The 23,458-nt window shown below is 35.9% G+C and overlaps 1 protein-coding gene across 1 annotated transcript in view; it reads left to right on the top strand.

Moving 5' to 3' along the window:
• The window catches only part of ush (Zinc finger protein ush), a 361,859-nt gene extending 339,045 nt beyond the window's left edge, over window positions 1–22,814 (top strand). The window contains exons 2-3 of the mRNA XM_089631181.1: window positions 18,135–20,395; window positions 20,991–22,814. Of these exons, the coding sequence (XP_089487307.1) occupies window positions 18,135–20,395; window positions 20,991–21,656 (2,927 nt within the window). The 3' untranslated portion in view covers window positions 21,657–22,814. The remainder of the gene's footprint in view (window positions 1–18,134; window positions 20,396–20,990) is intronic.
• Window positions 22,815–23,458: the final 644 nt, after the last annotated feature.

Genomic DNA, 23,458 nt, shown 5'->3' with positions numbered 1-23,458 from the left:
CTTGCCAAGATAAGTGATGCACGGAGCGAGCACCGAGATGACTGTATTATGAATTTACTTCTGGTTTTCAATCAATCCTTACTTCTAGCATTCTAGCTGGAAGCTGGAACATCTCAATCATCTCACTTTAACGTAACGTAACTTTAACTGTCTTAATAATTATAAATAAGAACGTTGTAAAAACTGCAGGTCTAGTGATTGATTTCTCGCTGTCGACGACACTGCGATCTAACAACGTTTGGTGGCAATCTCTTTAAATTATTCGTATTCCTGTTTAAACCCGGATTGACGAATGAATTATAGGTATAGGTGAAATACCGATGTTTTCTTACGAAGTCCGAACACGTGTTCATAAAAATCGAAACATGTTTGCATTTCATCATGATATAGTATTAAGACAAACGCAGTCCCTGGGAAGGGAGGTACATTTCTCAGTCAAACCACATTTTAAGGTTTTAAAGACATTATAAAAAACATGTATTATATATTTTTACGGGTTTATTTTAAAGTATTTAAAAATCACTCCCTCACATTAAGTCGATAATCATCTAAAATAGTAATTTCGTTTGTGAGTCTGTTTGTGAGTGATTGTAACTCTAGTTCAATAAAATCGGATTTGTTTTGAATTTAAGTGATATTTTGAAATCGGAACGGATTGTGTCAAGAATTTAGATAATCGATAAAGTACCTACCTACAAAATAAAAAATATTAGTAATTTATTTTAATTCTATATTTGAAATTCTATGTTTCCTTTTTTTATATTTCTTTGGGTTAATCTTGACAAGATAAGTCACATTTCGTGATTTACAAGGGTACATTTTTATTTTCCTTTTTCAAGAATGCGTTTTTTACTAACTAACAAGATTTACCAATAGGATCCAAGGAACCCTCCACACAGCATCCCCAAAGGTATTATAGGTCCTGAATGAATTTATTTTCCTCTGGGTCCCCTGTGTGGAGTTAATTTAAAACAAAAACAAAACCTCAATTGAAGATGCTATGGTATCACTGGCTCCAGAAGGGAGCAGTTGTGCGGTGGGTAGCTACTCACAACAAAAGAAGAAGAAAAGCTTTTATCACGGGTGACAAATAATTTAGACGCATTTCCTTGGGGTGTTTATTTGGGTTCCGCAGATTAACGACACTTCCTTGCAATTGTTTGTATGCGCATAAAGTAAGTTTGTCCAGTGTCCAATATGGAGCGCACCTGGCACTGTGGCTGGTTGCATTGGCTAAAGGCTACAGACTTCAGGCTACATCGAGGCTGCCTCGGCCGGTGCGAAGTATGCAGATCCCGCTGATAGCAATCTCTGGTGGGCGTTCGACTCCAGTCTCAACCAACTTGGTTTCCAATTGTTATTTTGTCCCTTCATACTAATTTGATGGTATCGCACGTCCGTCCGCTCAACTCCTTTTTTACGCCCGGGACAACAAATGTTTTCATTATGTTGAATGTGGGGCGACGCGCATACCTATGTACTCTACCTGTCTTCCTGTGTGTACCGAGTATCAATATATCTATATCTATATACACGGTGTCCGGAAACTCGTAGTACAAGCGGGAAACTGGAGAATCTACACCACATGGGGAACCCAAAAAAACATAAAGTTTTTTGATTTGAGCATTTTCAAAAAAAAAAAAAAACCAAAAAAAAATATTTTTCGGCTATTTTAGGGTTAAAGTTTTTTCTGGTGTTTAGGGTTGAATAACAGATGTTTTAACCCTGCAGAGCAGAAATATTTTATGATTACACCGGGTTAAATGAAGGGTGATTTCAAAATAATGCTTCAAATCCGAGTTTCTTCATTTGTTTTACTTTCAAATAGTTTTAATTAGTTGGGTACTTTGATCTTCAGTAATAATTTATAAGAATTTGATTAAAAAAAAAAAAAAAAAAAAAAAAAAAAAAAAAAAAAAAAAAAAAAAAAACAACTTCAAACTCGATTTACTCGATAACGAAAGCTCAAATAAAAAAAAAGTATACTACAAAATCGACTCCAAATGTGATGTAGATTCACCAGTTTCCCGCTTGTACTACGAGTTTCCGGACACCCTGTATATACACCGTGTTCGACGCTCATACCACGAAACTGGTTATTTAAGATGATATAAGAAGGAAAAAAATCCTAATTAAGTTTTCTAAACAAATCAATTCTAATTACCAAAAAAAATATTTTTCGTTGTAATCGTTGCTTTAGTTTTGCGAGTAATGAACGTGTTCGGATTTCGGATAACCAAATGGCCACCCTCACATTTTACATCTAACATAGAACATCGGACCGAGTGGGAAGAAATAATAAGTATATAGGTATGTTTATATGAACGCTTTGTAAACTACATATTAATAAAAAAAATTGTCATATCCTTTTGATCTGATTATAAAAAAGTCAACGTTTTTGATGATTTTTTTTCACCCTCCAAAGTTTTGCGGTTTGAGCGTGGAGCACGGTACTATGAAATGCACATTACAAAGAAGAGTGTCTATGGTTGGGTGGCTTTGTTTTTTATACAAATCTACATTTTTGTATAATTTGAAATTTTTCAAATTCTATATTCTAAATAATTGGAGAATTACTGTCGACATCTGATTTCTAAAAGCTCTGCGTAAAACCCGGACAACGCCGGGGACTTAAGCTAGTATTCTTAAGTAACTCTTTCCAGGAACATTTTTTTTTTTTTTTTTTTTTTTAAAAGAAAGACAAACATTCGGAAATAAAATAAAAAATAACACATGTATGTGTTATTCAAAGTTCGGCGTTTTAATGACGATCAAGCATTCCTAAATAACTCGCAAATTACCTTTACATGCCCTGTGCCGATATTAAATAAAATTTAATTTTTAATATTGATCAAACTGGACACAAAATGTTAACTTTATTATGAGAAAAACAACTCCATACCATTCAAATTGAAAAGTATATACTACTTACAAAAAATAAGCTCTTGCCCGTACTAGCTTTGCTAATATTGGGTCCACCTTGACTTATTAGAAGCCATAAATATTTAATCAAGCCAAAGAACTTTTTGATTGCGTCTGTGTGTGGCAAAGTAAGAATTCAAAATGGCGCCGTAGATTCAAGATTGGCGGGAAATCGGCATATCGAAAAATAAAATGGCGTATAGCAGTAAATCAGATGGTCGGGGAGATTCCCGGGAACTGGCGAATGGGGAATATTGTCCCGATGGATTGATAGGCACTGCAGCAGCCGGACCTCTACTGGTTTCGCATTTTAATCTCGCCTCGTTGCTGTTCTTTTTCTCGAACTGGCATCATGAGTTTCTTCATATGCTTTCAATGTTTATTGGCCCGTCATAAAGTGGCATCAAAAATACCATACTTAACCAGTCTGCTTCCTATATCAAATATCAACATAGCAACATATCACCATATCGACCTACATACATCCAGAGATGTGCTTTATTTCAAATAAATCCATTTCAAATGGAAATGCAAAATGCAAAATGGGTATTTTCCATTTTGCATTTTAAATGCTTTTCTAAAAACCATTTTGCATTTTGCATTTTAAATGCTTTTCTCGGTGCATTTTCCATTTAAATACTTTTTTGCAACATTCTTCCTACTATCTCCACTCATCTTTTTTTCATAAGCCACAAATATCAGTCGGTCCTCAACCTCGCTATGAGAGATAATTTACATTTGTCAAGTTGCTCCCTGGTAGGAGCCCTGGCAATTGAGTGATACCATTACAAAAAATACTGATTCAAATACTGAACATGGAGCCATGACGCTGTAATATTAAATTTTTTGTGGTTTCATAATCTGTAGTCATGGTGTTTTTGGATTTACCATCGTGTAATATGTTTGTTCTACATTGATGTCCCTTATTAAATGACAAAATTCTATAATTATTTTACTTGTGTGACCTGAGAAACCATTTTGCATATTCGATGCATTTTGAAAATAGGTATTTTGCATTTTGCATTTGAAATGCTTTTCTAAAACCCATTTTGCATTTTCAAATGGAAAAGTTTTGACCCATTTCCATTTTGCATTTCAAATGGTTTTGGGTACCCATTTTACACATCTCTGCATACATCATATTATTTATGGACATGGCACGCGACAGATTTTGAAGTGTCACATGATCAAGTCAGTGCCATCGAGTTACAACAGTTTGCAAAAATGGCGGCGCTTGTTGTTGATTCTCTTTGTTTTACCGCAAGCATCACCAAACATACTAATTTTGATTGTCTGTGCGTGGTTGTTTTTCCTCGTGAAACTCATTTGATGAACTCAAATTTGCTTTGAATTTAAATGTCATGGAACTGATTGAATGAAGGATTCAGACAGGCGATAAAGTATATTCCTTCCTAAAGTATAATATTTTAACCGAAAATTATTTAGTAGTCTTTCTTAAAATCGTCATTGTAATATCCCGTAATTTTTCATGGGTTTGCTCTAGTATTAGTGAAGTTTTTTCTTGACTGACTTCGTATTTATCGTAATTTGGCGGTCTTGCGCTCAGGACTGTACTCTTGTTGGCCTTGTATGGACAGGTAGCTAAATAAGAAATCAATTCATTGGGTCTAATCAACAGGATCAAAATCGTCTTCGATTTTAATGCAAGCGTTAATTAGGTGCATGCTTATTTATGGAAAATAAATGTTCCTCGCATTCCACCCAACCATGGAATAAATTAGTTAGCGGATGATGGGTTAATTATTTGGATTCGTCATTACGCCAGTGCCAATCGGAGATATCCCCATCATCGGGCGCCGCAGTCACAGTCACAGCGCAGCCCGAAGAACTCAGCCCAGCCGCAGCCAATTGTTGCAAAGCTTCACGTATCCATTTGGATACATTTAGTTGAGCCTAGATTGTGTGACACTGATAAGTCTTCATACGCCAGCCTTAGAATTCAGTATGTTTGATAATAATAATATTACCCATAGGAAATACCGACTAAACTATTAAAATTTTTTTAAATTCATTACAAACTTTTATCTGCGAGATGTAAAGTAAATCTCAATAAATTTTAATAGCTTTATTTATAAAAATCTATTTGTAAAAAATGAATTGATTAACATATCTACTAATTTCGGTTGTCTGTGCGTCCCCGAGTAATTTGATTCAATGAACTCAATTTTGCTTTGAATTTAAGTGGCGAAATTGGAACTGATTGTGTGCAAAATTCATACAAGCGATATAGTAGGTAGGTATTTATAGTATAATATTTAAAGACCCGTAGTAAGCGTTTAAAGATGGTTTGAAAGGGAGATATGTAAATACGAATGTTAGAGGGAGCGCGCTAATATTAAAAAACGATATTAATTAAGCGAAAATGGTGAAGATTTTAATAAAACAAGATTTGTTTGAAATAAAGCAAAAATATCTGGACAAATGCTTCAGTTGCATTTTGTGAATTTTTTCATTCCTATAACATTAAATAACAGAATAAAACGTGTTTTTAATAATTTTCTGGGCTTACTTTGCGATTTTTTTTCTATTGAGGGAATTTCGTATAATTAACGTTTCGGCATAACAAATGTGTAGATATTATCTTCAAAAAAAAAAAAAAAAAATTTTTTTTTTTTTTTGGAACTTAAAGAGTTAACGAGAAACTAGTTATAAATAGGTAGGAATTGATTACGCGGGTGCTTAATCAACTAGCGACGGAGCTGAGATTAGAACCTCCAATAGTTTTAAATTATATTTGTTTCTTTTTCTCATTTCACTTTATGTGCGTAACTATTTTTTTTCTTTTAATATGAAGTTTTATTTCAATTTTATTTTCTCTTTACACACGAGTCAAGGTATTTTTTTGTATAATCTGAACTGAAACTTACCTTGTAAATATTGATAAATAATGATAATGATAAAGAAACGAAAATATAATTTTTTTTAAAAACTTTGTAATGAAGTATAGCGCAATACTAGTAATGATGCGGTCTCAGAACTAGAACACCCCGTAGTTTGAGGAACTAAAGCAGTCCACTGGTTTAATGCGCGGTTCCGATATCGCATCAAGAGTTCACGAGTCCCTTATTATACCTTTCTCACACAACATCTTCATTTGCGGACTGCATCTACTATCTACTTTATACCCCTCCCTTCTTCCTCGCATGGCCACCACCTCACTTTCATCCAGGGGCGTGCCTTGCTGTTTAATTTATTTATTGGAAGAACTTTTAAAGGTTATTCACATTAATGTAATATTTAATCATTGAAAAGATTATGATATTATTAACATTTGTATTTCATCGAAACCAAACAGAACAAAAAATGTAAACAAAAATGATAGAAATAATTCGACCTCATTTGTTCCGTCACGCCGTTTGCTTTGACAGGCCGTGTGCTAACCAATCGTATGGTCAGAATTTGAACTGTGTAGTTTAAATTCGAACACGTCAGCTATAACCACGGAGGGCCGTGAGCCGAACTATCGCACAAAAACCGATCGTCCTGTCAAAACACCATCGCCGGTTATTTATCGGAATAATCACTTAATACGTATTTTATCGCAATTTAATTTAAAATAACGAGTGCTAACGAACCACGATCACCGTTCCAATGCTGACAGATGAGTCTCACCATGCAGATTTCATTCGCCACCCGGTAAGTTGATTGTGAATTAACCTTACGAATTGTGTTTTCGCATTCGCCTGTCACAAGTCATAGACTTCATTTATGCTTTATCTGTGTGGAATAGCCCTTTAAATTTACGGCTATCCCAACCCTTGTTCGTTCCTCGAACATCAATAGTTTAGTGGTTTTGGCCGTGTCCCGGTAAGACAGATGTCCTGGGTTCGATCCCTATTTTTGACCTTTTTTATTTCATGTCTTGTTCTATTGTATGTTTCGTTTGGATTTAATAATGGGTATTATCTTCTCCTTCAATTATTAAAAGTTAACACTTTGCGATAAAATATGTATTACAGACTTTTTCACATTACGGTTTAATTTTTTTAAATTTTTGTGCTTAGCGGTAATTGTATCTGTCCTCGTCTTCCATATATTTGATTTAAAATACAGTTTTGACATTAGCCAAAGCTTGCAACAAATCTTTCAACATTTTCTTAACCCACCGTTTATCCTATTCAAATTTCCCGCCTAAATTGAGTTTTCCCGTCAACAAACTCTGGCAAAAACAAATTCCTTTAGAACAATTTAAAAACTACAATATTCATATCACAATCAACAGAGCAACTGCTCCAAATTCGAAAAATTCTAGAAAAGTAATCTCCTATGAGATTTTTGGTACCTACGTGATTAATTTTTAACATTTTTACAAGAAAATCGCCTTTTTCTAGAGTATTCTTGACACTCCCTTGCCTCCGTTTGAATACAGTTTCTGTTGCCACTCCTGCCAGCAGGACAGCGGATACGGGCTGCCTGGCAAATTGAATCATGCATAAGGATAAACCAAATAATATGCAGTATTTTTTACATTTATTGTATGTATCCCGAGATGCTTATCTTTGGATTGAAGTTTGAGATCTCCTGCCTGATTCGCGGTGTGTAAAATATGTCGTTACCCTTACTGAACCCTCTTTGCAATTTATATCAAATTATTCGTTCATTTAAAGATCACGCGAAAAAATAATTGAATAAATATGTTCAAGTAGTTCTCATTATAAATAGTACAAAACTTTTAAAGCTCATATTTATATAATAAACAGTATGTCTGGTTGACCACAGGCAACTCTTTTCCCCAATCAACTGTAAAAAGCAGCAACTTCGTTTCGACAATATTTACTTTTTCTCGTTTTTCTGTGAAACACAAATTGGTTTTCTCCCTTTAAATAAGTTTTTTTTATTATTTATCTGCTGCTCATGTTATTAACTGTGAAAAGTACGTATGAAGCGGGCGAGTTCTCCAATTACTGTGTTTTAATCATTGAAGACTACATTAACAAATCTCAAATGAAAGATGTGAAACAGAAAATACGGAAAAATATTCAGTAGCATATTTCATTATGTCATTTTTAACTATATCATACTTCGACTGAGAACCACCAATATTAGTTTTGGCTGCTGTCTTTATGCATGTTTTTTTTTAAATTTTATTTACTGTTTTGTCTGTACCTTTCTGTGATTTTACCTTTAAAAAAACGCTAGCGTGTTTTTGAGCTCTTCACCCACAACAGTAGAATTTCAATTACAGGCTATTAATAGATGCGTATTGCTATCAGCGCCGAATACGTTCTATTCAATTGAATTCTCTTGAGTTGGTTGGAAATAGAATTCATTTCATTTATATAACTAATGAGTTCCGAGGAAACAATATGGCGAATACCTTGCTCCGTGCGACAACACTCTGTGGGGCGCCGGGCGGTGGGGGTGGGGGTAGGAGGGGGGAGGGGTGCAACAAGTCACAAAGCCTGATGTCTCAATTAAGGTCCTAGTGATATACTGAATGATCAGCGCTTCTTCAACATTTCTTCAGCCAGTTAAAAGCTAGTACTGAGAGTTAAATTCTGTGATTTATATTATCTTTTTTGTTAATCATTTTAAATTATATGTAAGGGCGTATTATTCTTTTGAGATTTTGATTAATATTCAAATATAATCAATACTAAAAACAGCAGTCGAGAGAATTGCGTAAAAAATAAAATTAACTGAGCCAGAAATCAAATTCGTATAGATAACAACCATTACGTTATGACGGCAATTTTTTTTATAAATTTGTTTTGGGTATAATATTAAAAAATAATGTTAACCTGACATTAAAGCAGCGTAGTTTTATAAATGCCAGTTTTTTCACAGAACTTGAAAACTTTCAAACTTAATATTCAAGTTCTGTGAATGTTCTAATCAAGTTCTGTTACTATTTCAGTTCTGTGAAACAATTAGCCTTTAGTGGAAAAATAATGTAACTTGAATTTGAACTTTGAAGGTTGATGAATTGTCCTTGACAACAACACGTGTTGATAATATGTATATTGCTATCTTTTAACCCGGTACACAACTAAAATGACCATAAGACAGAAATAATAAACGAACACCGAATGCTGATTTCCATTTCAATTTATTTTTAAGGGCACAGAAATGTAGGTTTATGATAATATAGTTTCTTCCGCGGCATAAAACAAATACGTTTATATTTTGTTAAATATAATATATATTTATGCAGACATCCTTCATCGACCTGGTCATAAATCCCAATTCTCTTCCATAAGTAAAACTCGCAATAAAAAGGCCATAAAATTATGATTGTCATTGGGAATCGGCAATAAACCGCCCACCGGTCCGCAGTCTCGAGCTCTCCGTGTACGATCCCAGATCCCGTACGTCCCGCCCCCGCCCCCGCCCCCGCCCCCGCCCAGTCAGGCCATTCCTCAATCATTTCCGTCATCTTCCCGCCCGGCTGCGTAAGATATGGAAATGTACTCCTTACTTCTTCTCAACTCCTAGTCCTTAACGGTCGCATTTAGACGGACCGATAATTGGACCGTGTTATGCAGAAACCATCCAAACCACAAATTGGCATGCTGAGAAAATCGCATTTGAATGTTTGCAGAATCAAAAAAATATTATATCACTGTTGGATTTTTTTTAAATATTACAATGAAGATTACACATCATTGGTAACTCTTATGCTATGTTAGCTGATGTTTTTAATATGCCTGTTTAAAGCTGTACTAATTAAACATTTTAGCAGAGCATATTGGAGGTCACTGCATAAATTGATTTTTGTTTTCGTTTTTGTTTCTACGTTATTCATTTTTCTTACTTTTATAATCTTATAATTTGTATTTTATTTCTTCTTTCTATATTGTACTGTGACTTTCAATAACTATCATGTATGTAAATGGTACTTACGCCATGCATTCTAAATAAATAAAGAGGCATTGTTTACAGTGTGTCATGTACAACATTTTTATTATATTATCAATAAGTTACCTAGGTTAAGTTTGTCATTTCACAGGTTGAATGGTTCAGCCAAATTAAGAATTAAAGAATTATAAGAATTTATAAAATTTTATTCATAAAAAAATATCTGAAAAGTAAAAGAAAATTATATACATTTTTGAATTTTGTTGGTAAAAGAACATAATTTTAATGTGAAAAACTGTTAAATGAAATTTGTCAACCACGTCGATGTTTCTAACAGTTTTAAAAAAATTTATTGTTGCGGGTTAGAAAAAATTCAAAAAAAAAAAAATTGGATTGATTGTTAGTCCAACGAATGAAAATATCACTATTAGTACGAGAGCCCACGACCAAAACCATGTCTCATAGCAATACGGCAAAAACCCTATAAAATCGTTAGATTGTATGATTCTAAACCCGACTAGGTGTGTAGTAACGGTCGAAAGTGTAGCAACTGCGTGGGAGGCCATTTCTGCTGTGTCAAAAAAAAAGACAGTCGGTATTATAGCAATACGTCTGATAGTGAAAATGTACATAGATTTTATAATTGTATTACGAAAAATTTTGTTTTCAGACATTTTGCGCGTAGCATATAGCCTGAGCGCATTTTTGAAAATGTCAACAAATTTAGCCGACCTGTATCATAGCAATACGGATAATTTTTTTTTTTAACTTTTCGTATTGCTGCCATGATTACCAAAAACCTGTTTTCAGACACTTTAAGTGTAGCATATACTCCCAAAAACGAAAATAACGTTTCGGAGTCGCCTGGCCGACGCCTCTGTTAAATGTTTTTTTTAAATTTACAGCCTTCATAGATATTCAAGAATCTCCCTTGTCTATTATATGTACTTTGACAGAAGAAGACGTTGAAGATCTCCCGAGCGACGTCGAGAGTGATTTCGAAGACGACGATTCCGAATCCGACAGCGATTGAATACGAGAATATTTTGTAACTTTGAATAAACCGTTTTTTTTTTCAACTTCATCCCAGTTTCCTTTTGTGCGATTTATTTCAGTCCTTCAACTTCAATGTTACGGTTTCGGGTAAATTCTTTGTTAATTATCATCTAATAAATTCAGGGTCGCAACGTATTCATTGGTTTGTAACAGAAAATTCAAGATGCCTCAATACGATTTTTAAATGATATCTGAGTATCGAAAAGTTGTCTGATAGAGAAGGTGCTACACTTAATTTGTCTGATATAAATTTTTTGCACACGTGGACAACTTATTTTATCATGTCCAACAATTTTCAGACATATTGCTATGATACCGATCGGTAAAATTTGTTAACATTTTCAAAACGGTCTCAAAATTTAATGCGTTCACATTTCCGTCTGAAAATTGTTTTGTTCGCATCAAATAACCAAAATTTACTAATAAAAAAGATTTTCAGACGTATTGCTATGAGACATTTTTTTTGTCTCTTTTTAATTTTTTTAAGTGATTTTACGGGTTTGCGCTACACCACTAACGTCTGAAAAATACGTTTCCGGTATCTCAGAACTATCATTCAACTACAGTCTGCAAATCAGACATATTGCTATGATGCAGTTCGGTAAAATTCTTTGACAATTTTGAAAATTCGGTCAGATCAAACGCTACGCGGAAAATGTCTGATATTGGTATTTTCGAGTTCAGGATAATCGTATCTATCGATTTGATGCGGTTTTGGCCGTATTGCTATGAGACAAAAATTTTGGTCGTGGGCTCTCGTACTATATTGATAAAGCAGGTTTCTTAAAAAAAGTAAAATTTCGCAAATTGAGGGTTGGATGGATTCTGCCTAACATTGTCTTATTGTTTTAATGCCCTTCACCTCGACTTGGCCACATTTACCTGTTGTGTACCCTGCTACCTGACTATTGTATCAGTTTAGGACTAAACTGTAATAGACGTCATTAAGACTAGTCAGGCATTGTCTGGATTTAATGTCCCGTCAAATGGTAAATGGCGATATTAGAATGTTGCATACACACTAGCTGCAAGACTCTAAGCTGTTTTCGTTGTTACTTGCAGACTTCTATTCAAACTAATTGCAATGTTAATTATTTGCAAAAGGTAACATGTTTACGTTTTATTTCCAAAAATAATAAAGATTTATGTATTAAAAAAATATGAGTATATCATACTTCGATATGTTCAGTTTAAAAAAACTTCATAATAAATGTTTTTTGAAACCAAAACCTTTAAATTTCCAAGATTTTTTACAAGTAGGAACATTATTCGATAGCGCAATAACGTTTTTTTTTTTACTGACGTCTACCCTTTTACCCGAGAACCTCCGCATTAACAGAGTGAACAAATAATGTACATATATTGACAAAAGCAAGATCATCGTGAAATTACAAAATGTTCTCATCGTGCGTTGAGTACTGGATATAAAAATAATTATAGAATAATAATAGTAACAAGTGCAAAATCAAGGATAATAACTCATTTTTTTTCAAGTGAACATTCTATTTAGAAAATGTATGAATTTTATAGGTGAGTTGAAGAATATATCAATTTTTATATGCCATATAGTCATACAGTTGACTCGTGCGATATAGAAATGATTGCTGTGTCTTTTTTAAATGTGAATACCACACAAGAGCCGTCTGGAGCCAGTGAGACTATGCATTTCCCAATTGGGGTATGTTGTGAGGCTGAAGGTAGTGGGGAGATGGAGGAGATGAAAAAAAGGAAGTACCTGGCTATTCAGATCTGGCTACTAAACACGGGTAAATTTCAAACGGTACAATTCTGAGTGGTTTCTTGAGGGCGATTCGGAGAATATCTCCCACTCTGGAACGTGCCGCAAATATATTATATATTAGTTTAAGCGAGTATATTACGAAATAACACGTATTAATCAAATAAAATTTACTTGCGCACACCGGGATTTGAACCCGCGACCTTCGGATCGCCTTTCTCACCCCCCGAACACGGGGAAATGAACACATTATCAAATAATGTTTGAAAATACATAATATTAATATATCAATAAAAAATGTTTCGAACAATATGTATGTGTAAATGAAATTTGTATTTCTTTTGTTTAAATTTCTTAATGTTAATTTTCGTTCTACAGGCGACACAGCATGAGAGAGAGTTGAAATAATGTTGAATTGCTGTTTAATTGTTCTAACTTAAATGTGTCAGATTTCCTTAGAAATTAGTTTCGATTAATTATATTGCTTAGTACTTTATATAATCACAACATGTCTGTTATTTTACTACTGACAGTTGGACTTTAAGACGATGCACTATGTCGTGTAATATTTTAAATTGAGCTGCTATCAATAACAACCCTTACGTAGATGGCGATAAGGTTTAAATTCCCGCTTAACACCATCCGCCTGTTTTGATTTATGCGAGAAAAAAACATGGCCAAAAAGTGCCTTTTATTTTATTTTGTGGATGTTCAGGTATAATTTTTTTTGATTATTTTATAAATAACTTAATTTGCCACATTATACAATAAAATCATAACCGAAAATGGGTTCGCAAGTAGGAGATTTTGAACTTCAAAGCAGTTTTCATAGGCCTTATACATTATTTTTTTCTGGGCTTATAAAAAGACTTATCTAAAAAATACTCGATAATTTTAAAGGCCAAGATGTATTCTACTCGCAGTATTTAATTAAAGCATCTAAAACATTCCTAGGCGACCAAATTTTCAAACCAAAAACACATGATTTTGCATTACTACGCATGGCATCGCCTTAATGATTGAAGTAGGTTTTTTAACAATCCATCGTAGGTATTTAGAATTTTGATTGCTCCCCTTTTACAGGACATTGCCTTAGTGAATAGGTTTTAATAGATTTCAAGATAAGATCGAGTATTATAACTAGAGTGTGTGTAAATTAGAGTTTATCAGTGTGCTTTCTATTGCTGATAATGACAATAAACTAATTAAACCGTAAAATTCCATAGATAGGTCGTGTCATTCAGTCATTGGTAGTTACCATATTTTGTAAATCTAAATAGTTTCTTGGTAGTGTGTTTCTAGTTTCTATAAATAATCTGTTATGCACAATCGCAGCAATGTTATCATCTAAATAATAATAATTTTACGGATGAAATGATTCTGATAAGTTTCTTAGCGATTACCTAATCATAAGTACATGTGCAGTTATGCTATTTATTGACATTTGTAAACAGCTCGAATGAAAAATCAACACACTGGGAAATGTGGTATGGTTTTAAAGAATTTCTCTAAATCGGCCAATTGATAGAAGTCATGTTTTTTGCCCACAAGTGCTATTCTTTGTTAAAATTTAAAATTAGGATTACCATATAACTAATACAACTTCAAATTTGGCCGGGTCACTCACTAGTTATTAATCTTAGTTAGCCACTAGTAATAAATCTAAGTGATAGGGTATAGTTTAAACGTATAAATGAAGTTGTAAAGCGCCCTTGTGGTGATTTTCTTGCGAAAACATTGCTTTAAAAATGATCCAAACATTATTATTAATAAATAATTATAAGCAAAAATTATCTAAAATATATAAAAAATCTCCCAAGCAAAAATAAATGCTGCCAACGGGAATTGAACCCGTGCCTTCTGATGTCCGGTCAGGTGCTCTGTAACCACTGAGCTATGTCGGCTTATTTCCAACCCGCCAAATGATTCAATATGTACTAGTACCTCAATCAACAATTACTGCTTATAATATTTTTTCCACCTGTAAACATTTGGCGGATATTTTCAATTTGTATTAATATTTCGGGCGACTAATTATTGCTTATAATTATTTTTTATCCTTTGTGCTATGCATAAAACCTTGTCTTATAAACATTAGTATATAATTTATTTATTTTTTTAATGCTTCCGATTTTGTTGTCCGGGTTAAATCTTCCCCATAGGAAAAACTAAACCCTTCCACTCACTTTTCCATAAATGATCAGCTAGTCAATCAACACAATGCAAGTGCATTATGTAAAATAAATACAAAACAATACAAGAACAACAACACGTCAACTCAACAGAGATCAAATGGGAAAAAAAATTCACCGACTCCAGATATTTTCATATTAGAGGGTTCGGCTCGGTGGAACTTCTAACAGGGCCTATAAATCCTACTGATCCCTCAACATAAATATTTAAAAAATCTTTCGTTATCCTACATGTATTCAAAATGACCGACTTTTGCATCTTTATATATAAATTTTTTGATAGATCTAATACGCCTAAATTTTTAATGAGAGAGCTAGGTATAATGCCAGTAGCCGAAATAACGAACGGTAATATTTTTATAGTCTGAGAATGCCAAATTCTTTTAATCTCATTTCCTAAATCTGTGTATTTTCTTATTCTTTCATTATTATTATTAATATTATCAAAATCAAAAATATTAATTTCGGTTGTGGTTCTGTATGTGATTGTAACTCTGGTGCAATGAACTCGGATTTGTTTTGGATTTAAGTGTCATTTTAAAAATTGGAACTGATGTGTTAAGAATTCAGACAAGCAATAAACTACCTACCTAGAATGTGTTGTTTGTTTATTAATTCAATTCTATATTTGAAATGCATATTTCTTTTGATTAAATTTCTTACAGATAATTATGGTGTGCTCTTTTTTTTCATTTTTTAGAAAGTGTTATTTACTAACTAACAAGATTTACTAACATACTATCCCGTGATTAAGATTTTGCTAAATAATACAATATTATCGGATGGGGAAGTGCAAATGACAATATCCTAAAATCACAAATTAAAACCTAAAAATCCATAATGAAAATTATTCTGAAAGTCCCGGTAAGAACTAGCACTGACGAAATCTTCAACAAACTCAACATCGTCTCAATTAAAGAACTCTATTCTAAAACAATACTCCTTTATTTTCATAAATACAAAACACAAGAAATAACAAACACTAGATCTCAGGGTCAAAAACATATACAACAAGCAACTGCAAATACAACATTTGGGCCAAGAAGCTTCTTATACTATGATACTAAACTCTACAATAAAATTCCACTCTCATTTAAAATCACACCAGCATTTTAACATTTAAGTTAAGGCTAAGTCCTCCATCACAACACAAGCAACATTTTCGTCTTTCTGTGGTGGTAGTAGGAGATTTTCAAACATTGTTGGGTTATTCGTAACCTGGGAATGTTTGTCTTTCTTTAAAAAAAAAAAAAATCTTAAATAAAAAAAGCTGCCCACAAAATAAAGGAGATCAGAAATAGAAAATATACTAACACCAAATACAAACTGAAACCAAAACCACCCAACTGCACTAAAAAAATCATATATTATAATTACTTGCCTTGCTTGCTGAGCATTCTTCCAATAATTATTTGTCTTCTCTATTTCCATTGCGGAATACTAAACCACTTCGTGTATTTTTCAATTTGTAGATAAATCACGTAGTAATCGCTCTGATATATATTTGTAAAAATCATCGTGATTTCAAATTAAACACGAAGGTTCATTCGTGATGTGGCAGTCAGCTCTAATCGAACCGAGTGTCCGTTTATACAAATCAACCATATCGTGTCTAGTAAAAAGCTTGAGGGCGCTGAAGAAATAGTAGCTATTTGACTGTCTTGTACGGAGAATAAATTAAGGCAAATTATTCACAGTATTAAAATTATAAATTCGACAGAAAATATTATCTAATAATTCAATCTAAGCAAGTAAATAAATATATAGACAATTTTATAAGTGTATTTGGGTCAGTTATTCAATCAATAAGGACTAGAGTGTAGCGATAAGTCATTATTGAGCCACGGAACCAGCTCAATATTTTCTTACGGCTGAAAGAGTCGGCTCAATTGAACGACGGCTCAATTGAACGACGGCTCAATTGAACGACGGCTCAATTGAAGGCGAGCCGTGAGCTCCGAGAGTATGAGCAATGAGAATACTATGTTCGAGGAATACGACTCGCTCCCAGCTCCAAGCGTAAACGTATGACTGCCGCCGCGAACCACGTGAAAAATAAGATTCTAGGTAGTCTCTAAGTATGTAATTACAATTAATACTTGGATTTTTTTAAAAGCGCTATTTTTCTAAAATGTCTCCCGATACGGCCCATCAAAAAGAACTAGCTCAATTGTGTGGCTCGTTCATGAACGACTCATCGCTACTAGAGTGAATGTAAAATAAAGGAATAATTCACAATCAATATTATTCAGGAAAACAACCACAGAAAGAAGCGTTTCATTCAAACTTACTTAAATATAATGTATTCATTTGAGCCTTACATTGCGCTCATTTTGACTGAAAAGATAAATCTCATCTCACGCTGTTATGAATTATTTATCCCCGTTTTAATATAAAGGGGCCGTAAAAGGCACCCAGCAGTCATCAGGCACTCCATCAAGATGTCAGCAAGCCTCAAAAATAAGCCAACAATACCATCAAGACACTGAACAACTTTCTACTGATTGGAAGTATTTCCAGGCAGCTTCCTCCGAGCCGATATTTTGGTCTTTAACTCACACGATGATAGCGTTGATCCTAATCTCGCAGGGCGCGCCATCTCACATTCCCCGTTCTAATTAAAGATCCATATCTGCCAACACTAAAAACTCCCATCCAGCCTTATTAATTCCTAATATACAGATCTGGTATCTCCGCTCGGGATCGGCTATTTATACGTTTATATTATATTAGAAATAGACCGGCCTCGCTTGCCGAGTAAGCGATAGTATATCGGCTTTACTTCGGAAGGCTCGTGCTGATATGAATAATTGCTGTTTATTATTGTAGATTAGGCCGAGAGTGGCCGATAGTGATGCTCATTACTACTATAATATCACATCGAGGGCCGCAGTTGGACTTGCGCGCTCGCCGCTCGGAGTGTATTGACTCGATACTTGTGACTTGACACCTCTTGCGAGAGGCAAAATATCTCAAAACGGCACCGTTTCTAGTATTTATTGGTACCTGTTTTACATATTATGTATTTTGTTTCTGTAAAAAAATGCCGTGAAGGGACGCCTGGCAGATGTGAACATTGAAATTGATTTTTATTGAAGGTAGTGAAAGTGAAAGTAAACAAGTCTTCACATCTTAAAAAACCATTATTATCATTATTTTGAATAGTTCCATTGCCAATTTTAGTGAGAATAGAAGAAAATATACCGCACAGGATTTTGGCGGCCGGACGGAAAAGCCGGCGAGTCACGAGGCTGACTGAATGAAGCGTCGTTCCGTGCAAAAGCGTCTTGCCGCGCTTGAGTACCCAAGAGTCGGTTTTACCCCCCCCCCCCCACCTTCTAGGCGCGCCAAAAAGATGTTTAAAATAATAATAAACATAAAATAACGATGTTTTTCTTCTTTTTCAGGTGAAGACGAGGAATGGGAAAACGAGGGAGAAGCAGCCATGCCAGCACAAGCGAGCACGGTCAGCCCCCCTCTTCCCCGGCTCAGGCTGAATGCCAGTCTGGCAACAGACCCTGCGCTGGGAGCCTCGACCCCCGTGTCAGCCCCCGGACCCACCCCGCCTCCACCTACTACCGCTGCGGAGTACATGGCGGCTCTGCCCCATGCCCTGCAGTCCGCGTTGGCGGCCGGCCTCTTCCCCCTGCCCTTCTCTGTAGACGGGCAGCCAGCGCCCACCCCGAGAGCGCCCCCGGACCCACCAGAGGTGCCCACTCTGCCCACCCGCCAGCTCACCGTGCCCCTGTACATGTGCACTCCCTGCGGTATCAGGTTCTCCTCGCTAAGTACGTTGGAAGCGCACCAAACATATTATTGTACTCACAGGACGCCCAAACCTTCTACCGACGAAGATGGGAAAACGTCCGCGGCAGACGGGGGCAGCTCTCTAGGAATATCTAACGATGACTCAACATCAGATGGTCCGAATAAGGCTCTGAGAACTGGCAAGCAATACACGTGTACTCATTGTTCCTACAGCGCAGACAAGAAAGTTAGCCTCAACAGACACATGCGAATGCATTCAATATCTCCAAGTCCCCCATCTCTGCCCAGCTCGACTGCATCCAATGGTGACTTGAGGGAAAATCCAGAACTATCGTCGCCACCGATTCAACTTATTCAAGACAGATACTGCGCGGATTGTGATATTAGATTTAATTCTACAAAAACATTTCGAGCTCACAAAATGCATTATTGCAGTACAAGACAAGTTGTGAAATCAACTCCTAATTCTGCAGCATCAGTGACACCATCTGTCACAGTAAAGAGTGGCTCCTCGTGTACCTCTGGCTCTGCTCCCCCTTCTCCCAATGAGACCTGCAAGTCCCCCCCTTCCCCAAACTCGGGGAATGGCGGACAACAGCCTCTGCTCGCTTTACCCACAAATCCTATTTTGATTGTGCCATATTCACTGTTTAGAGGTGCCAGTGTACTCTCCGGCTCTACCGTACCAGGGTTACCAAATCCAGACACTCCATGCTTCTTAATGCCAAATGGAACCATTCAACCGATGTCTCACGCATTTACCACAAGTCATAGGCAATCCATGCCGTCTACCCCTTCTGAAGTATTGAAAGCGGTTAATAAATCTCGAGAATCTCAAATGAACAGAGACCCATCGATACCGTTAGATTTAAGTATAAGGCGTTCTCCGGAACACAGAAACAACACAGTGGTAGAGATGGACGAACACGAGAAGGAGAATCGTTTACAGCAAGCAATCACTCCCGAACATATCGTGTGCGCTCCCTCCCTTCCGGGCTCCCCGCCTCTAACCCCGTCACCCAGACAAGGCGGCTCACCCGATTCTAGGGAATCTCCGAAGCGGAAATACCAAGAGTCTCGAAGCAATAGCCCAAAGCGTACTAATTCTACTCCAAAGTCAGTTTCCGATGAGAGCGTTCGACTCAGCCCTAAATGCAAAACACCCGTTTCAGTGGGTAATTCAATAATGCCGTTTCCCATGGCCAACTCAATCCATCCTTTGCTTCTACGTTCTGGAGCCTCGATGCTTACTCAGGAAATGGCTCTCAGACTAGCCGCCGAGCTTCCCGGCATGCAAACAGCGCCGCAAGTGCTAGTAAAGCAGGGAGTGTCGAAGTGCAAAGAGTGCAATATTGTGTTTTGTAAATATGAGAATTACCTCGCGCATAAAAAGCATTACTGTTCAGCGAGAGGACAGCGGGAAGACGGAGAAGGGGTCAAATCGGGAGTCAGTCCTCCCATCAGTCCAAACAATAATATCACCGGAAAGACGAGCCCTATCACTCAATACCAGCAGCTGATTTGCGCCGCTTGCGGGATCAAGTTTACGTCTCTAGACAACTTGACTGCACATCAGTCCTACTATTGCTTGAAGAGGGCAGAGATCCAGCTGAAGAGTGTGGAGGTTGACGTGAGGAAGTGCCCCAAGTGCAAGGCGCTGCTAGAGGCCGGGCACGTGTGCACGCCGGGGCGGGGCGAGGGCAGTGAAGCCAGCACGGGCTGGAGGTGCCCGTGTTGTGACGTGGTGAGTGCCACGGCCAGCGCGGCGCAGCGTCACATGGAGTCCCACACGGGTGTCAAGGCCTTCCGCTGCACCATCTGCCGCTACAAGGGCAACACGCTGCGCGGGATGAGGACACACATCAGGATGCACTTCCAAAAGAGAACTGCAGATTTACAAGTAAGTAACTTCTAATGTATAATATTTACGTTCCGTTTTCAGTTTCGAAAATCTGCTGCATCCACTTTATTATTCAAGCAAGTCTTACTTTGACTAGCTGGCTAACTTTGATTAGATAGTTGACTAGTTTTCGAGAATCTGCTGCCTCCACTTAAATATCCAAGCAAGCCTTGTGGCTAATTTTCACCAGGTGGCTAACTTTGACAGAGCTTTACAATATTGTGGTACCTACCTCCCTGAAAAAAGTTTGAAAAAAGAATTATCATTAAGTTTTTTTGAAATAATAATTTTTTTACACAAAATACTACGTGGTTTACAATTAAGGTGGTGGGTATTTTTGGTTTTGATTCACAATACGAGTATAAAAGAATATTACGTTTTTGGACGAAAGGTTTATATAACCTGTGCACAGAACTACTAGTATTGTGACGCTAAAAAGCGATTCCGTTTCTTAAAACAGGCAACAATACTTCTCTCATGTTTTCAATATTCATAATGATTTACGTTAATTTGTACCTTTCAAGTTATGATGAGGTGAGAGCGAGAGAACACCGTACAAGTTTTATACTGACTCTTTTGTGTTCTCTTTTCGCAGGAAGAGAACTTCATCACTTGCATCCTCGAAGACGATGGATCCCGAGGAGTTTCCGAGACCAGCAGCGTGGGCAGCACAGGCGTGGCCGCAGGGCAGGTGCTTGCGCCCCCACCGGCACCCACCCCCTCCCCACCGCGCCCGGACCGCCTGCACTACTGCGACTCCTGCAATTACAGCTCCACCTACAAGGGCAACGTGGTGCGCCACACGAGACTGGTACACAGCGGCTCCGGAGCCAAGAGTCCGGGCCTGTCTCTCATCGGAGAGGGAGAGGAATCCTTGGTTCTCAATGGAAACGAACCACACATTACTAAATCTATCCTCGAAGATGAACCAAGACCCAACGTCATCATCAAACAAGAAATCCACGAACCAGAAGTGGACGTTATAGAAACAGACGAAGTCGTCAAAACTGAATACATCGAGTCCAAGGATATCAAGAAAGAAGTCATTAACATTAAGGACAGTCCTGTGATGGACGTCGACGCGGACATTTTGGAAGCCAGCACCAAGCTCGGACCAAAGTACTGCAAGTCTTGCGACATCTCCTTCAAGTACATGTCCACCTTTATGGCACACAAGAAGTTCTATTGTTCCAGCCACACGGGGGAAAATGTGGCTAATAATAATCTAGCCGTCAGAGCCACGGAAGCGTCAGTTCTTTAAATGACACTTTACTATGAAAAATAACGAGTCTTGTCCACGTCAAATTTAAGACAAAAGTGATTGTGAAAGATGATATTTCTATCTACGTAAAATTAAACATTATTAATTCCAAAAATACGTCAAGAAGTGGTGTTGCGCTTCAAGTAGGGACATAAGATGTTTCAGTCACAATTAAACAATCTATGTGCGTAAATTGCCGAAATACATAAATAACTTGTGCCACTTTTAAATAATAAATTTACCATAGAAATAAGACGTTTAAATTTATCTAAAGTTAAGTTTTTGTCATTGCATAAAATGTACGATCATTCGCAGGTTAGAAATAAGTAGTCATATGAATAATGAATTGGGTAAACCAAAAAGTGCAATGTTTGAATATTATTCTGGAAGTTAGCCGTATGCATGTTTGTACATAATACTAAATCTAAGTAGGAATTAGTTTGTAAGCTGTGAAACATTTTGTTCTTCCTGCATCCCGAGAAATCTCTATTTGAATCTGATGAGGGCCAGTTATTAAGACACATTAAGTTTGACATACATAGTAGGTTCGACAGTTAGTTGGTTCTGTGTATTTTAATTACTAATGGTGCATTTATTATGTTTTGAATAGAACTGTTATTCAATCTTATAGATTTAAGGCATTTTAGCATACTGAGTAAGAATCATTACATTATTATCCCATCAAACTTTAAATCCGAGTCATGTTGAAGTATACGTACTTAGGACTTTTTCAATTCACTGAAAACTGTTATTTTTCTCATTTAAAATATCTTTAGTAAATTATATCAACATAAGCAACTATAGCATTAAAACGAAACTCAAAATGGGGACAAATTTTCGTCAAATTGATATTATTAAAAATTGTTTGTATTATTTTAACAAACGATGTTTTATATTGTATAATATTACCATGACACTGGTATTACAGTTTTCGGAAATCGTTATTGATACAAGCAACTAAATATCTAAAAATAGTAAACAAAAAATTCTCAAAACTCACTTTGAAACTGTGTTTACTGTAAATCCATTAGAAACGTAAATACTCAATTCATATGTTCACAAATTCACTTCCTTATGTTCATATTGTTCTATATAAAAATAAGCAAATTTTGACAAAAATAAAGCATTCCATGTAATTATACAATCCTGTATGTTATTCAAGCCTCCTTGCATTGGTTTAAAAATCACCTTTAAATAATTGATTGTACATAATACATTCTTTATAATATGATAATTAGTGCGTAAGTTTAAATAATAAACCGTTGATTTAATATTTAGTTTAAATAAATACCATTTTCCTCTAAGCCAAAGCATTGCTAGAGTTATCTGAATATTGCATTTATATCTGCGATAAATTTAGCAAAATATATTATTTTCTCCTTACATAGTTTATCTGTCTCGGAGGATTGACTTTATTCTCGAATTTATAATCATATATTTAAATAACTCAAAAACTTCACACCTAAACTTTATGTAAGATAATATCATGTCTATCTATCTAGCTTTCATAGTTGCGTCACCATATTATTAACAGAAGCATTACAATAAATTCTTTGTTATTTCACATCCCTCAACAATCATACATTCTTCCGAAATTAAAATACTGATTCAAACTGATACACAATATGATTATTCTTTTATATGCAAATACTATCCCATGAAAAAGTACTTTGGAAAATGCTGTGAAGGTATATAACATTCAAATAATCATTGTTCTTGTTAAAATAAAATAATATCTACAATATTGTAATGTCTGTGTCCAATCTTTAAAATAATAATTATTAATTCCACATGCAAAGCTT

The sequence above is a fragment of the Hesperophylax consimilis genome, chromosome 4 (genome assembly GCF_061612785.1).
Source record: "Hesperophylax consimilis isolate HC1 chromosome 4, BYU_Hcon_1.0, whole genome shotgun sequence".
Lineage (NCBI taxonomy): Eukaryota > Metazoa > Arthropoda > Insecta > Trichoptera > Limnephilidae > Hesperophylax > Hesperophylax consimilis.
Note: the sequence above shows the minus strand (reverse complement) of the source record. Positions and strands in the feature narration are given on the sequence as shown.